The sequence below is a fragment of the Protopterus annectens genome, chromosome 13.part0 (assembly GCF_019279795.1).
Source record: "Protopterus annectens isolate FY-2018-M chromosome 13.part0, PAN1.0, whole genome shotgun sequence".
Classification (NCBI taxonomy): Eukaryota; Metazoa; Chordata; order Ceratodontiformes; family Protopteridae; genus Protopterus; species Protopterus annectens.
In genome coordinates, this window is record NC_056747.1 from 1,210,374,615 (window position 1) to 1,210,391,041 (window position 16,427).

A 16,427-nucleotide genomic window follows, 5' to 3' on the forward strand; every position below is an offset into this window, starting at 1 on the left:
AATGGACGATACGAATCCTAATAACTATAGACCAATATCACTTATCAACGTGGATATTAAAATCTTATCCTCGATCCTAGCTACTAGATTGAAAGATGTGTTGAATGATCTGATCTCTCCAGAGCAAACTGGATTTATGAGCAACAGACACACATGGGACAACACCCTAATACTAGAATCAATGATGCAATTATCTAAACAGAGCCGAGACCCTATCTACGCTTTGATACTTGACGCAAATAAAGCCTTTGATAGAGTCAACTGGGACTTCTTGTTTCTAACTCTTTCAAAGTTTGGTCTCCCCTCTGAATTCATTGTCCTAATAAAGACTCTATACAATAGCTCATACACACACATTTATATAAACAGGAAACTCTCAAGACCGATTAAATTAGCCAATGGCACGAGACAAGGGTGCCCTCTGTCTCCCCTACTGTTCAACCTATACATTGAAGTGCTACTTCTGTTTATTACACAGAAAGCCTATTATGCCACCCCGAAACTATGTAATCTTAATATTAAATTTGCCGCCTTTGCTGATGACCTTAACCTATATTTCATGTATCCCTCTAACAATGCAGTAAAGTTAATAGACTCCATAGATACCTTTGCAGCATTTTCTGACTATAAAATTAATGCTAATAAGTCCCATATTTTCCAAATTAACCCTGCAGCCCACAAGCCTTATCTCTTTCCAATCTTGCCTTTTCACACCTCCCACTCAATTAAGTATCTAGGAGTTACTTATGAAGACTCATATTCCTCTATAATGCAAGCTAACCTAGTAAAGATTTGGAACTCTATCACGCAGGATATGAAACGTTGGCAGCTACTGAAACTCTCTACACTTTCCAAAATCGCCATAGTCAAAATGAATATACTCCCAAAAATTCTTTATCAATATAATTCCTCCTTATCCCCAGCTACAGTCACTCTTATCAAGAAAATCCAGAAAGAGATTGGAAAGTTCATTTGGCACCCAAAATCAGTCAGAATGTCATACTGTAAACTCACAGCTCCCAAGCAGAAAGGAGGTATGGCCTTACCAAATCTCATTCTATACTACAGAATTATCCGAGCTAATAGAATTCTTAGCATAGCCAACTATGCCACTGAACCCATGCTATGGTCCCCTATCTGGACCAAGATATGGCATAAATATGCTATTAATAAAAATATTAATCCCAAATCTTTGCCTTTCCTTACGAGAGCTTCAATTAAGACAATGAAAATTCATAAAATTCTTAAGGACCTAATTGAGGACTTTCAGGAACTTTTCAATCAGGTAGGCCTATCCAATGCCCTACCACTATTACAGCCTATCCATTTAAATCCTAACATTACAATGGGAGGCCAAATGCTGAACCTAAACAGATTTCCTATGATCAAAAACTACACGATATGGGATATACTCAAATTTCAACATCTCCGTCTAAATGAGTTTAGAGGAACTTTATCGCTGTCTAAAGCTTATACTATCATTTTGAGGCAGTTAAGAGATCTCTTTTCATCCCTTCTTACAAATCAACACAAAGCAGAAACTGAAATCAATATAATCACCCCACTGCTCTTAAACTTAAGTGTCAAGAAACATATGCTCTCCATTTCATACAAAGCATTCTCCACATACCTTTATGGGGATGAAGTTACCTTTGCTGATTATTGGAACAGACAAGGGTCCAATTTATCTCTACAACAGAAGAAAGAATCGATAATTCTTACGCTTAAATACCCCCCCTTCAAGAAATTTACCTACACTCAATTTATGATTATAAATAATCTATATCTTACCCCAACTCACCTAAACAAATTCAATGCCTCTATCTCCACATCATGCCCCTGTTGCCCACATCCACATGCAGATATTATACATATTCTGTGGTATTGCAAATATGCGCATAACTTATGGTGCTCCCTCAAGGTTAGATTGGATAAAATGGGCTATCACAAGTCAACACTATCCTGGGAAATGGCGCTACTCCATATTACCCGTATTAATATGCCACCCCTTAAGTTTAAAAGCCTGATTATTATATGTCTGTTGATTAAATTTTATATTACCAAACATTGGATAGATCGTTCCAAACTATCTTGGGAGGGTTTCAGAAAAATGGCAGTTACATACATAACTTCTCAAAAATTGATAATTGTCAACCCTCGTAAAAAACTGGAATTTAAACACCTATGGAACCTTATTTTTTCAATACTAGATATTAGCTGAATGTACCATGCTAAAATAATTAAGAAGTCTTTTGGAACAAGTTTTTATTCTTTCTTCCCCTTTTTTAACTCATGGGCAAACAGATGTAGGATACATACCTTAGCATTTAGATCTGTATGGCACTATGTATATAGTTATTTTTAGAGCTGTTACCCTTTTGTAGATGTAGTATTGTGTTATCATATTGCTCATATATACTTATATTCTATCAACTTCTAGTTGTTTTGATTTTGCTTGTTGTTGTATATCAAAAATTCAATAAAGATTGTTTGGAAAAAAAAAAAAAAAACATGCAAAGCAAATTTCAGTTGGTCATCTACCATAACCCCTAGAAGTTTTGTGTTGGGTTCAACTATGATAGGTGTTTTATTTATTTTTTTTTTTTAGGATTCAGAATTAGCTGGTTGTTAGAGAAACAGGCTTCAACAGAGTTGAAGGATTTCTGAATAATATAATTTAAGTCAAAGTCTAGAGAGGGTGTCGGCAATGGCGATGACTGTAGATCTTCATACTGGATGAGGGATGACTGAGGCAGGAGATATAGAGTAGATTAGTAAAGATATTGAAGAGTAGTGGACCAAGAATAGACCCTTGGGGAAAATCCATTTTGATAGGGAGAGGAGGGGAGACAGAGCAGACAGTCATTTTACCGATTGTAGAATAGATCCTTGGGGAACATCCATTTTGAAAGGGAGAGGAGGGGAGAGATCAGAGAGCCATTTTACTGATTGTAGTCGACTTGTGATGTAACTAGCAAACCAGGCAATGGTAGAGGTGGAGAAGTTTAGGTTAGTGAGTTTGTCCAGTAGAAAGGAGTGAGAGACTTTACAGAGATCTAGTAATAAGTATGACACTAGTTTATTCTTAACTCTGGCCAGAGAAATAGTGTTGATAAAGGACAGGAGGGCAGTAGTGGTGCTATGTTTTGAACGAAAGTCATGTTGTGTGGGGGTGAGCAGATTTTCTTGAAATAAGTGTTCCATGACTTGCTTATGCCCGCATTTCTCTAATATTTTTGAGAGAGGTGATAGGATGGCTATGGATCTGAAACTGGAGATTTCTATGGAGTTACATCCTTTGTGTATAGGTACAGTACAGAATCCTTTCCAGATAGAGGGACCTTTTGATTCAGAGACAGACCGGTTTATCAGTATAGAGACTGGGAGGGCTACAGAGTATGCTGCTAACTGAAGGAAGTAGGGAGGTATATCATCAACAGGTGTAGAACAGGGTTTTAGTTTGCAAAGTAGAGATTTAATGGAGCTGGTAGGTACTGGTTTAAGGGAAAATTTGTTAGTAGAATTCTGACTAGAGGAGGGGGTCAGGTGGATTTGTAAGGTTAGAATTAGAGGAGACAGGACTTATCATCTTACTAATAGATTCAGTGAAGTAGGAATTGAAGACAGAAGCTGTTTCTTGGGGTGTATTTGTTGGGCTGGGATTAGGAGATGAGGGGTTACCAATATGTAGTACTTAATTTATTGAGTGCCAGAATTTCTTGGGATTTGATCCTTGTGAAGTAGGTGGGTTATTATGGAAATCTTTTTTGTCTTTGTTGATATGTTTTTAGTAAGGTTCCTGAGTTCTTGATATTTCTGTAAGTGAATGGGGTGCTTAGTTTTTACCAAAGTTTTCCACATTCTGTCTCTTGCTTTCATCAAGGTGCAGGTAGCTTTAGTTAACCAGAGGGATATGCTAGATTTGACACATATTGTGCACAAGGGTGCGAATGAGTTAAGAATATTTAGGACAGTTGAGATGAATGAGTGTACTGCTTTGTCTAGAGGGAGATGGATCAGAAAAGACCAGTTTATTTTGGAGAGGGGGGTATTAAAGGTTTCTGGGTGGAAGTTTGATAGCTTGTGACATTCAATGTATCTATGTGGTCTGCAGAAATGTGCAGAGAATCTTAGAACTTTTACTGGGGAGTGATTACTTAGGGAGTCAGTCAAAGTTTCAAGATTGTGATACTTGTGTGGGTCCTGAGACTAAAATACAGTCAATAAGTGAGTCAGAGTTGTAAGATTTATTAGCATGGGTGGGTGTAAATATAAGTTGAGTAAAGCCATGCAAGTTGATACATAAGGTGGAGTTAGGTGAGCACAGGGATAGCCAAATTAATATTGATGTCCCCTAGGAGGATGATTTCATTATGTATGTGTTGAGTAAGCCAGGAGAGATTATGTTCAAGTAGGGGAATGTTGTCACCAGGGGGTACATAAATGGCTGCTACAATAACAGCAATATGACTGTTAAGTTTCATGTTGGCAATCAGATGTTCAGCAGGTAGAAAGGATTGAGTTGGTTTACCTAGAGATATGAGTGTAAGATGGTTTGAGTAGGCAATGTCTACTCCTCCACATTTTTTATTTTGACAGTCTACTCGAAGTATATTATAACTTGGAGGGAGAAAGTCTTTATCAGAGTTAAGAAGTTTTAATCATGTTTCAGTGAGGGTAATAATATCTGGGGAGTGAGTTGACATTTAGACATGAAATTCACTAACTTTATTTAGTAAGCTTCCAATATTCATTGAATATTTAATGACACAAAAGACAATCATAAAGCCTTCTTTAGCTATGTTAGAAACCTGGGTGGAAACTCCCAGATATGCTCAGAATTAGTCCAAAATGATAAAAAAATCACTGAACCCACAGACATTGCCAACATACTGGCAGACAGGTTCAGTGCAAATTTCTCCCCTCCCTCCCCCCCAAAGGAGAAATATCTATCCCACCAGAGTCTAGCCTCCCAAACATCTCAGATGCCCAGGTGAGAGCTGCTCTCTCTAAAGCAAAAAACACAGCATCAATGGGACCGGACGTTGTCCCCGGATGTGTGCTACACGAACTCAATGAGGAACTAAACCCACACATAAGGCTGCTGTTTAATCTTAGCCTTACTACAGGATACGCACCAAAGAATGGCGATGGCAACTGTGGTCCCACTCCACAAAGGCGGTGCTTCTACGGACCCTGGAAATTACTGCCCCATAAGCTTGACGAGCCTTGTCTGTAAAGCTATGGAGAGGATCATAATGGAACTCATAAATAAAGACATTGGGGACCTACAGACACTGGATCCTACCCAATTTGGCTTTGTCAAGGGCAGATCCTGCCTCTTGAACTTGGTCGACTTTTTCAAAACAGTCACTAAGGCCATTGATGAGGGTAAGGCAGTTCACACAGCCTACCTTGACCTAGCAAAAGCGTTCGACACAATACCCCACTCGGCATCATAGAAAAGCTCACCAGCTTAGATGTAAACCCATATGTCACAAGATGGGTTGCAAACTGGCTTAAGGACAGAACACACAGGGTTAGAGTTGCTGGTGCCATGTCAGACTCTAAGCCGGTCACGAGCGGTGTCCCACAGGGCTCAGTCCTGGGCCCCCTCTTGTTCGGCATTTATTTTTCTGAAGTGCAGGCAAACATAGGGGATTGTGGTTGACAAAATTTGCAGATGACTGCAAACTGGGCACCATAATTGACACTCCATCAGACACAGACATCCTCCAGAAAGGTCTCATAGAAATGGATAACTGGTGCCAGAGCCATGGCCTTAAGCTAAATGCCAAAAAATGTATAGTCACACCCTTTGGGAAAAACAAGGTAACCCCTAATTACCACATAGGTGGTAATCCATTAAACACGGAAGAAATTATCAGGGACCTGGGGACCCAAGTTGACAGTAACCTCTCTTTTGACACTCACATTGCCAAAGTGGTTAGGAAGACCTTCTACATTGCCCACCTGATCATGAAGGGATTCACATCCAGATCAGGAGAGGTCATTGTACCCTGTACTCTTCACTTATCAGACCAATGATTGAGTACAACGCCCATTCAGAATGTACCTTACCCGACACCTGCAGCAGTTGGAAAGACCCCAAAAGTTCCTCACCAAAAGGATAAAGGGGCTCAAACATATGTCATACAATGCCCGACTGAAGAAACTCCATCTCTATTCAGTCGCATACCGTCTGCTCAGAGGTGATCTGTGCCTGACATACAAGGCCATGTCCAACCCGGAATTAATGGACATGCTCCACCTCAGAAAATCCAAATCCACCAGAGCCACGAGAGCAAGAGACTTAAACCTCAACACGGATATAAATAGGACGTGCTGGAGGGACAGATTCATCACCCAGAGACTCCCTACACTATGGAACAGAATCCCAGTCCATGTGAGGCAGAGCCCCTCACTGACTCTGTTCAAGAGAAATCTTGACGAGTGGATGGGAGATCATAGATTTACCCCGGGAATCATCTCTGTATCACTGCTGGACAGAGGCACAGCAAATTAATGGGTATAGTATTCTCATCCTAAGGGGTGGTAAAAGCCACACACACTCTGGCTAGGTTTATAAATGCCCTAGGGCAGATAGCCTAGTATGAACCTATGAACATATGAATAAAAAGATGTATTTTTTTTTTTTGGGAGAGTAAGATGTCCAATGACAGGGTCATTTGAATTGCTGACAGGGGAGAGAGAGTTTGGGCCTGGATTTGGATTAGTATTGATTGATAGTAGTAGACTTTTAGAGAGGATGTTTACATTATAGACAGAAGTGTAGTAAATGGAGTACTTTATTTTACATATTGGAGAATTTGTGGAGGAGGGGAGTATTTTGATTTTGGGAAGGAGAGTATTTGCAGGAAAGATGGAAGGGGATATTTCAAATGAGTGAATAGGTTGTGTAAAGGCATTTGAGTGAGTGGGTGTTGGAGATGGGTTTTCAGGTATTACTTGGACATTACAGGAGGTGAGAAGGTAAAGTAGAAGTAAAGGGGGCATGTAGAGGAATGTTAGAATCATGTTGGTTGGGTCAATGAGGTAGGTCTGTAGTAGTAAGCAAGAGAGAAGAAAGTAAATGGTTCTAAAGATATTGGTAATAGTTTCAGAGTAAATAGGGAGAAGGAGGGAAGACTCAAGTAGAAGGAGATGGAATAGGTGACTTAGTCATTACAGACCTGGTGATTATTAGTTGGGTTGAACCAGAGGACAGAAAGGGGAGGGGGCTAGAGGGGAAGGGAAAAGGTGATATTAAGTATAAATTAAGTGATGTAGGGGTAGATGGGAATGGGGTAGTCTAGGGGAGTGGAGTGAGCCTGAGCATAGCGAGGGCAAATGGAGTGGGCAGGTCTTATCCTGTATATGTTGACAAAGAAGAAAAAAATCAGCAAGGTAAGAAAATTAGGGGAGAAAGCTAGCCAAGAGAAGAGAAAAAGAAAGTTGGAGGGACTAATAGCTGCCATAGGAGTAGATACTGTAACCAGGAGGAGGCAAGTAGAGAGGTGGGAGAGAAGAAAAGAGTGTTCTGTAAGTGTACAAAGGATAGAAAAGAGTATTAAATAAGTGTAGAAAGGACAGGAAAGATAGTAAGACTGTGAGAAAGTTTGCTACTGAATGAGAGAGAGGAACTCCAGGGGAGTACCAGGGGTGGGTGACAGAGGAGGAAATTATCAGGGTATAAGGTTGCATAGAGCTGGAGAGAAAGAAGATATGAAGGTAGCCTACACAGAAAGGAGCAAGAGAACAAGGACAAGTAAAGTTCTGGGTGATGTATGAAGGGGCCACTAGACTGGGAACAACTTGGTAGGTGTCAGGTAAAAAAGTAAAGTAATATTACAAGGCACACACATTAATTATTCAAGGGAAACTGACATTCTATGAGGTTTGGGTATCCAGTAGGAAAAATAAAATTGTTACACAGAGATCTTTCTCTTGAGTGAAGCTTATCTGGGAGCCTCGGAAAGTGCTGGGATGAAGAGGTCTGAGAGGGTGTATAATCTAATAAAATAAGGAAAACAGTTTAGTTTAAAAAAATGAAAGAATTTATGGTGATTGTTTTTCTGTTTGGGAGAAGCTGTTAAATTCTTTTGTTTCTAACTTATAAATGGTACATCTGCTGTGTTCCAGTGCCAAAAGTTTGCATATGCACTATGAAAATTCTAAGGTCTCTCACCCTTCTGAATAATGTATTTTTGTTAAACATTTTACAACCCTCAAAACTAATGATTTTGTGACCTCTTCTCAGACAAAGTTGTACTGTAAATTATAATGTTTTTCTGGCGGGGGGGAGTCTCCTTCCCACAGAAATACATACCAGTGACTCTTCTTGGGACATGATTAATCAGCAACTCCCCCCCAAAGATCACTTTTTTTAAAGATGGCCAAATCATACAAAACACCAATGCTCTTTCCTTACCTGGCCTCTGATATGTGACCATGCACCTGCAAACATCAGGCAGTGTTCTACAAGTCCAAGGAAAAGTTACAGGCTCTTCGTATAGTATCATGTCATGATTGCCATGTCATGGCATCTCATTACTTATGCAGCTAAGTCACAGGCATTATCTCCGCTAGAAGAAGTAAGCGTGACAAAAATAGTAAGATGGCTTCTGCTGCCATTAAAGGGCATTCTGAGGAGGCAAACCAGTCTGCTGATGGTGCTGATAATTAAAGCCAAATATTTTTTGTGCTTGGAATATATGGTTTCAGCAAAGCTCTTTTTACTGCTACTGTATTTACAGTTGAGATATTCTGCTTACATATGATGCGTTGTGAAATTTTAGTCCCTTTGTTTCATTTTTATGCATACTCAATACCCTAAGTCTATTTAATTTTGTTGATAACAAAGCTGAACCCCCCCTCACCTATCAGTATTAAAGAGTACATTGTCAAAGCTCCCCCCTGCACTGCTCACTGATTCAGACTGTGTAAATTAGTTGCTCATTTGTAAAGGAGTGAAAAACAAAACAGTGTTGCTCAAGACTGCTGTGTGCTATTTTGATTATACAACCGAGGAATCAGTACACCTTAAAGTTCAAGGGATGACGGGAGGGGGTTGGCCTACCATGAGGGGGTTGTGCCTGCTGGAAAAAAAAAAAAAAAAAAAAAAAACTTGTTTTGAGTTTCATCATTTGTTTATATGTTACTGGGCGGTTTCAAGCTTGAGTGACTAAGCATTCGTGGTGCGATCCACAGTGTTCTGAGGTTTCGTAATAGAAGTAATTTCAGTGGTGATCCTGAAAACATGTTTGAATATAACACAGTCCTTCTTTTAGCTTGGTTAATATTTACTGAGTTGTCTCTTAACACTTCATGTACTCTATTACGAGAATCCATATTTATTTTTAAGTACTATATATGAACATACTGTGTTCAGAATTTTTGTTTTGAATTTAATTTTTATAAAGGCTTTATTTTCAAGCTTTTCTCCACCTTGCAGATGGATAACTGCTCTAATTATCATTCAGTAACCAGTAACAAACAAGCAGACAAACAAACAAAAAAAGTGATACCTGTTTTCTTCTGACAAATAAAACCATGTTTTGATTCATAGCAGCTTCTGTCATCCCAGCCACCGGTAAACTGGTAAGGTGTTCCATGCCAAATTACTGCACAGTTGGACTACAAACAGAAATCATACACTAATTAAGATCAGCTTCAGAAACTACATGCAGAGAACACAGAAAAACTTCATAGTTTGACATTTTCTCAGTTTACCGAAAGTGTTTCCACTCCAAACAAGAACGATGGTGCAACCTATTTTCTAAACTTCTGTTCACAGAGCTTAAAATGTCTAGATTTCTGGGGTACTGCTGTCTGGTCACCCACCAAGTCAAAGTACATTTGCTTTCACACTGGTTTTGAGATGTTTTTATTTTAACAGAGATGCTCTTTTATTAGTTTTCATTTTGTTAAGTAGAGCGCACTTTGTCTAATTATGTATGCAGTGACCCCTCATGTTTTTGAGTACTTCATTCATAAGATGTAGACTGAGTTTTTTGCACATACTTCAAAACTGTTTCACCTTTTTAACCACAGATTAAATACAGTGATACTGCTGCACTAATGAAGTCAAAGTTGGAAGATAAAAAAGAAACACAGATATAGTATTCAAAAGTTCAGTTTCCCTCCTCAGTTTTGAATACCACAACAAATATGAAACACCTCTACAGTGTCTTCAGACAGGTAAGGGAGAGATTAGGCCGAAAGTATAGAATTAGCAATCCCTCATCTGGCATTAAAAAGGAAATAATAATTTATTCATGGGATTAAGAATAAATGTTTTTTAAAGACTTCCAGGACAGCTGCACACTTCAGCTCTCCCAGTGTGAAAACAGAACTGAGAAATGTCAGCCAGAGAAATTGTCAGCTTGAGTAAAATTCAGATACTGTTTAGAAGATGCACCAGGATGCCAGCAAAGAAGAAACTATGAGAGCCTAAAAGAAAACCAGCCAGAAAAGGTGAAGAGAAAACACTGGCTGTGAATAATCCCGCTGCTGTTCAGCAAAAGCACTTCAGGCTCCAGCATGGTGCAACACATGGCCTCCAGTAATCTAGAGGAAAAATAAATTGAATGTCCTCAGAGCTGACTAAAACAAAAGAAACACTGAAGGAGTACATCAAGTCAAATAACCACAAAAACTGGAAAAAATGGAAGAAGCTTTAAACAGATGTTAAGATGAGCTGATAACACTGTAAAAACAGAAGTTGAAATGAAAAAAAAGGCTGCCTGAGTATGAGACTGCTCAAGAAGAGATGTTTAAAAAAAAATGGTAGAATTAAAGGACAGAGCATTTAGGGAAAATATGAGACATCTGTTGTACCAGAGAAACTAGAAGGAATGTACTGCATTCATTTTATGAAGGTACACATAAGCAATTGGACTGGTGTTCCACAGCAGGAACTGTTAATTGAAAGAGCATACCTTGTATATGCTCCAAATATGGCCATGACAAAGCATCCAAGACCTTTATTAGTAAAGATGCAAACCTACCAGCATAAATAATGGATCATGATAAAACTGTGGCAAATTAGCAAAGTAATAAAAGTTGGAGACAGTAGAGTGTTTGTGGAAAATGATTATTCACTACGCACCAGTCAGAAGAGAAACAAATTTATTCCAGTAATCATGGAATGTCAAGAGGCAGATTTTAGATTAAAGCTGCTGTATCCAGCTATCTTCAGATTATTTTTTTTCCTGGAGGATCAAAGACATTTTCTGGTGAAGAAGGAAATACAAAAGTATTTCTGGTGAAGAAGGAAATACAAAAGTCTGTCCAGCAAAAAAAATGAACCATCAAGCAGATTCTTCTGACTCTGTTTCTCATTCTTCTGATAATAAAGCACATGCAGAGACTTTTCCAGTGAAACCTTTTCCACAGTTCCAAAGGAAAATGCTTGAGAGACAGAGAAAAGTACAGGAATTAACCTAAAGGATCAGGAGCATAGTGGAAATGAACCAGAATCTAGAGTTGGGAGATAGAAATGTACAGGAAGAAGACCAGCAACATGGAAATTAGTGAATAAATGTTAGACTGTAAAGCATCAATCACATTTGTGAAATACAGCTTTATAAGAATAAACGGATAGAGTGGACTTTTGTTAAGTTTGTTAATCTTCTGAGAACTGAAAAGCATTTACCTCACTTCATGGCATTAATGTTCAACAGCACTCTGAGGGACGGAGAGGAGGAAGGAAAAAGTAAAATGCCTAAAACACCACTTGAAGTGCCACAAGGATGACTCCAGAGACTTTTTAGCATAGTTACTTTAATAGCCACTTTTGTATAGAACAAACTTCATCAGAAAATACTTTGTATCTAAAATCCATAGTAGATCGACAAATTCAAACACACAATTCAACCAATAGCACAATCAATCAATTAGATTATTAAACAGTTAAATAAAAAGGTGGCAGTTAACCCTCCAACAACCACCTAATTTACAATCACTAAGGAAACAATGTTTATCATTTCATTCAAAGCAGGTAGAGAATCAGCACTTAACTTTATCTGCCATTCTGCCTTTTTTTCTCGACTTAGTTTTTAAAATTACCACCTTTCTTATCTTCAAAAACTTGTTCTAAAATTGCAAAGGAAAAATGTTATAACTACTGCATAAAAGAGAATGTCTGAATAAGGCATTATTACATTTTTTTTGCTAGGTATAATCTATTATTCTTTTTCTTAAACTTCTAATGGTCATTCAACATAAAAGCTGGAATAACCTGAACATAACTTGATATACACTACTCCTACAGAACCACAATAGTACCTTCCTGGGACTTTAATAGTATAAGGAATATGATTTAAAGAAATATAGGGCCCCTCATAAATAAACCTACATGCACAGTGCAACTATTGCACTTATAAGTACCCCAACCTTTATTAGTGCTAGGTGGATAGATCTTTGAGTTATCAATCTCTAACATTTGCTTAATACAAATGTTTTTCCTGTGGATGAAAGATGGATGGTCCCCAAAAATTGTGTAAAGTTCACTATTTCCAGTTAAATTTTCCAGTTGTTTTTGATTACATTCTTGATGTTATAACTATCTACAGACATATCAAGGCAGTATTGTGGAATTAGGTAGGTTTAAACAGTAAAACAGAATATCTGTTTTTTTTTAATTTAACTGTAGAAGAAAATAGAGTATTAAGAGAATTAAGAAATTAGAAAGCTTTAAGATTCATGAAAGCCGAAAATGGGGGTGGGATAGTCATTATGAATTTAACCCAATATCATGCCTCAATGGAAAAAATGTTAAACACTGAAGAAAATATTGAAGTTTCTCTCCAGGATATTCATAGAAGTCAGAAATGTATTCATTATTGTCTTTCTGATTTTATTATGACTGGAGAGATGAATACTGATTTGTATAACCTTTTATAAGTATAAAAAACATGTACAAGGGTATTGTTCAGTATACCCAATAATCACAAAAATGCCACTGACCCTCCATTTAGGCCAATTGTTTCTGCTCCTAGAGGGGTTACTGAAGGAATCTCTTTATTTTTAGATCCTATTTTCAGTCCATTAGTACAACTTCCCTCGCACATGCAGGATTCCTGGGACTTTTCAGAAAGTATCAAGTTATTTAGTCAAGAATATCAATATGAATCTAATAAGACTTTTATGATTACAGTAGATGTTGTCTCTCTCTTCACATCTATTCCTAAAGAAGATGGTGTAGAATATGTGTGGTCCTTTCTAAATAAGTATACCTATGTTAGTAATAGTTCAGTTAACTTTTATTCTGCACTACTGCAAATTCTTCTACAGAAGAACTTTTTCCTTTTTGGGTGTTGCAATGGGGGCTACATATTAACTACTACTGCTGAATATAAAAATTTTGTTTTCTACAGAAGATTTGTAGACGACTTGTTTTTTTGTTTTGGAAAAAGAGGCCAATAATTAGATTTTTGTGCACATTTAAATGAGAGTTCCCCATTTTTTCAGTTTACAGTAGGAGAGAAGGGTCACAATACTTCTTTCCTAGATGTCCAGCTAGAATGGAAACTAGAAATGAACAGATTTGACAGTAAAACCCATAGGAAAAATACTTTTTCCAATGGATACCTTCATTTTCAGAGTAATCACCACAGCTTTATTAAAAGAAATATACCCCGGGCCAATTCATCAGGGCCTCTCGTATGGACAGCAATGACCAACATTTTCAGCATTAGATAAAGTTTATTATTTCTCTTTTTGAAGCTAGGGTTTATAAGACTAAGTTTCTTGAGAAAACTGCCCAAGAAGTTTGTCCAAAAAGACAAGAACAGTTCAGACCCATTCTTATAAAGAGGTTTAAGAACGACAAAAAAGCACAAAGGGCAACTAATTATGCAATTATAGATAAGAATCAGATTCCATGACACTGCCTTGATATGTCTGTAGATGGGTCTACTACTAAACACCGACACGATTCCCCGACACAAAACTCACCGACGCCAAATAACCGACAACACACAAACCCGACAACGCAAAACACCGAACACCATTACACCGACACACGGAACGTAAACAACACGCGACACTACATAGCATACACACTAGCCCTGACCCAAACCCTAACCCTAAGGTCCGACACTATCGCACACTTCACCTACCTGCACCCTAACCCTAACTCACTTAACCCACCCCTAGCCCAAGCTCCGACACTAACGCACACATCACCTACCTGCACCCTAACCCTAACTCACTTAACCCACCCCTAGCCCAAGCTCCGACACTAACGCACACATCACCTACCTGCACCCTAACCCTAACTCACTTAACCCACCCCTAGCCCAAGCTCCGACACTAACGCACACATCACCTACCTGCACCCTAACCCTAACTCACTTAACCCGTCCCTAAACTACAGTCCCTCACTAGCACACACTTACCTTACCCGAACCATACCTCCGACACGAACACACACTCACCTTTCCCACAGCCTAACCCGACATCCCACAATCTCGAGCACTTACCTGACCGCTCCTAACTCCGTCACCATCGCACACTTACCGCGTCGTGATCGCACATTCCCTTGTCGGTCTTTCCGCTGTCGGCAAATCACCCTGTCGGTACACTTACCTGTCGGTCATCTGGCGTCGGTGAGTTTTCTGTTGGGGAATCGTCGTTTCGGTCATTAGTAGTAGACCCCTGTAGATACTTATAACATCAAGAATATAATAAAAAATAACTGGAAATAGTGAACTTTACACAATTTTTGGGGAACATCTATCTTTCGTCCACAAGAAAAACATTTGCATTAAACAAATGTTAGAGAGTGATGACAAAAAGATCTATCCACCCAGCACTAATAAAAGTTGGAGTATTTATAAGTGCAATAGTTGCACTGCATGTAGGTTTATTTATGAGGGGCCCTATATTTCTTTAAATCATATTCCTTATAGTTTTAAAAGTCCCACGAAGGTACCATTGTGGTTTTATACGAATAGTGTACATCAGATTAAGTTCAGGTTGTTCCAGCTTTTATGTTGGAATGACAACTAGAAGTTTAAGAAAAAGAATAAAAGAACATACCTATGCAATAAAAACATAACAATGCCTTATTCAGACATTCTCTTTAATGCAGATGGTATAAAAAGCTTTCCTTTGCAGTTTTAGTACAAGTTTTTGAAGATAAGAGAGGCTGTAATTTTAAAAACCAAGTAGAGAAAAAAGAAACAGATGAGCAGATAAAGGTAAGTGCTGATCCTCTATCTGTTTTGAAAGAAATGATTAATATTTCTTCCTTAGTGATTGTAAATTAAGTGGTTGTTGAAGGGTTAACATCCACCTTTGTATTTATCTGTTTAATTATCTAATTGATTATGTTATGCTACTGGATGAATTGTGCGTTTGAATTTGTATATCTACTATGGATGTTAGATACAAAGTATTTTCTGATGAAGTTTATTCTATACGAAAGTGGCTATTAAAAATAACTATGCGAAAAAGTCTCTGGAGTCCTTATTGTGCTTCAAGTGGTGCTTTAGGTGTTTTATAGTTTTTATTTTACTACAGCCTCAGACGTTTGCCCAGTTTTTGTTTAATGGTAACTGTAAGTAAAACAATTTAACAGTATTTCTATGAAACTTTTCACAAATATAAATTGTATGTTTTATAGTAAAATATTTTTAGTTGTATATGATAAAGTTATCAAAGAAAACAGATTTTTTTTCTTCCTCTTCTCTTTCTTCTTCTTTTTTTTTTCTTTGGTATTAAGAAATGTAGGCACTATAGTTCAAAAATGAGAAAAAAGGGAAGGCAAAAGCATATTAAGTTAATAGGCTATAAACCTTGGGTTGCTGGGGTGGGAATTGGAGTGTAAAAATAGACAGGTCATAATATATGTAGAGTTGACGTGTTTTCTCTTACTTTTGCATAGATGAATGTCTGGATTAAGACCCTTGGCTTTATCTAATAATACATTTTAAGTGGAAATAAGTAAATATGAGAACACCAAATATAATAAAAGGTTTTCCTTTAGTAATAAATGTTTCAACTTGTCTTTCAGACTGTAACAGAGGACTGCATTTTTTTTTCTTTTTTCTTTCATTTTTCCATGGAGGTAAGCTGATAATAGGGCAATGTAAGAGAGCACTGGTTTCTTCAAGACTAAAAGTTAATGATTTCTGAAAGTATGCAAGCAGTTTTCACATCTGTGGTAGGGGGATTAAAGATAAAAAAGAACAGACACCAATTAATGTAAGTGGAAGCACAAGAAATAATATGTCTTAGCATGCATAACCTCACTTTCAGTTTAGTTAGAGACAGTGTTAGCAGCTGTCTATCTGGCACAAAAGTACCTATCATGACGGTTAAATTTCATTACTTGAAGATGTATACAATTATGTCATTTGTATTACGTTAATAGGTTATGGGGGTGTTCTGGTTGCATTAAGCTAATAGGTTATGGGGGT

At 37.9% G+C, this 16,427-nt stretch overlaps 1 protein-coding gene across 1 annotated transcript in view; it reads right to left on the reverse strand.

Moving 5' to 3' along the window:
- MRC2 (mannose receptor C type 2) overlaps positions 1–16,427 on the reverse strand; it is a 1,890,380-nt gene that overhangs the window by 269,051 nt on the left and 1,604,902 nt on the right. Inside the window, exon 23 of the mRNA XM_044055215.1 lies at positions 9,528–9,636. Coding sequence (XP_043911150.1) covers positions 9,528–9,636 — 109 coding nt within the window. The remainder of the gene's footprint in view (positions 1–9,527; positions 9,637–16,427) is intronic.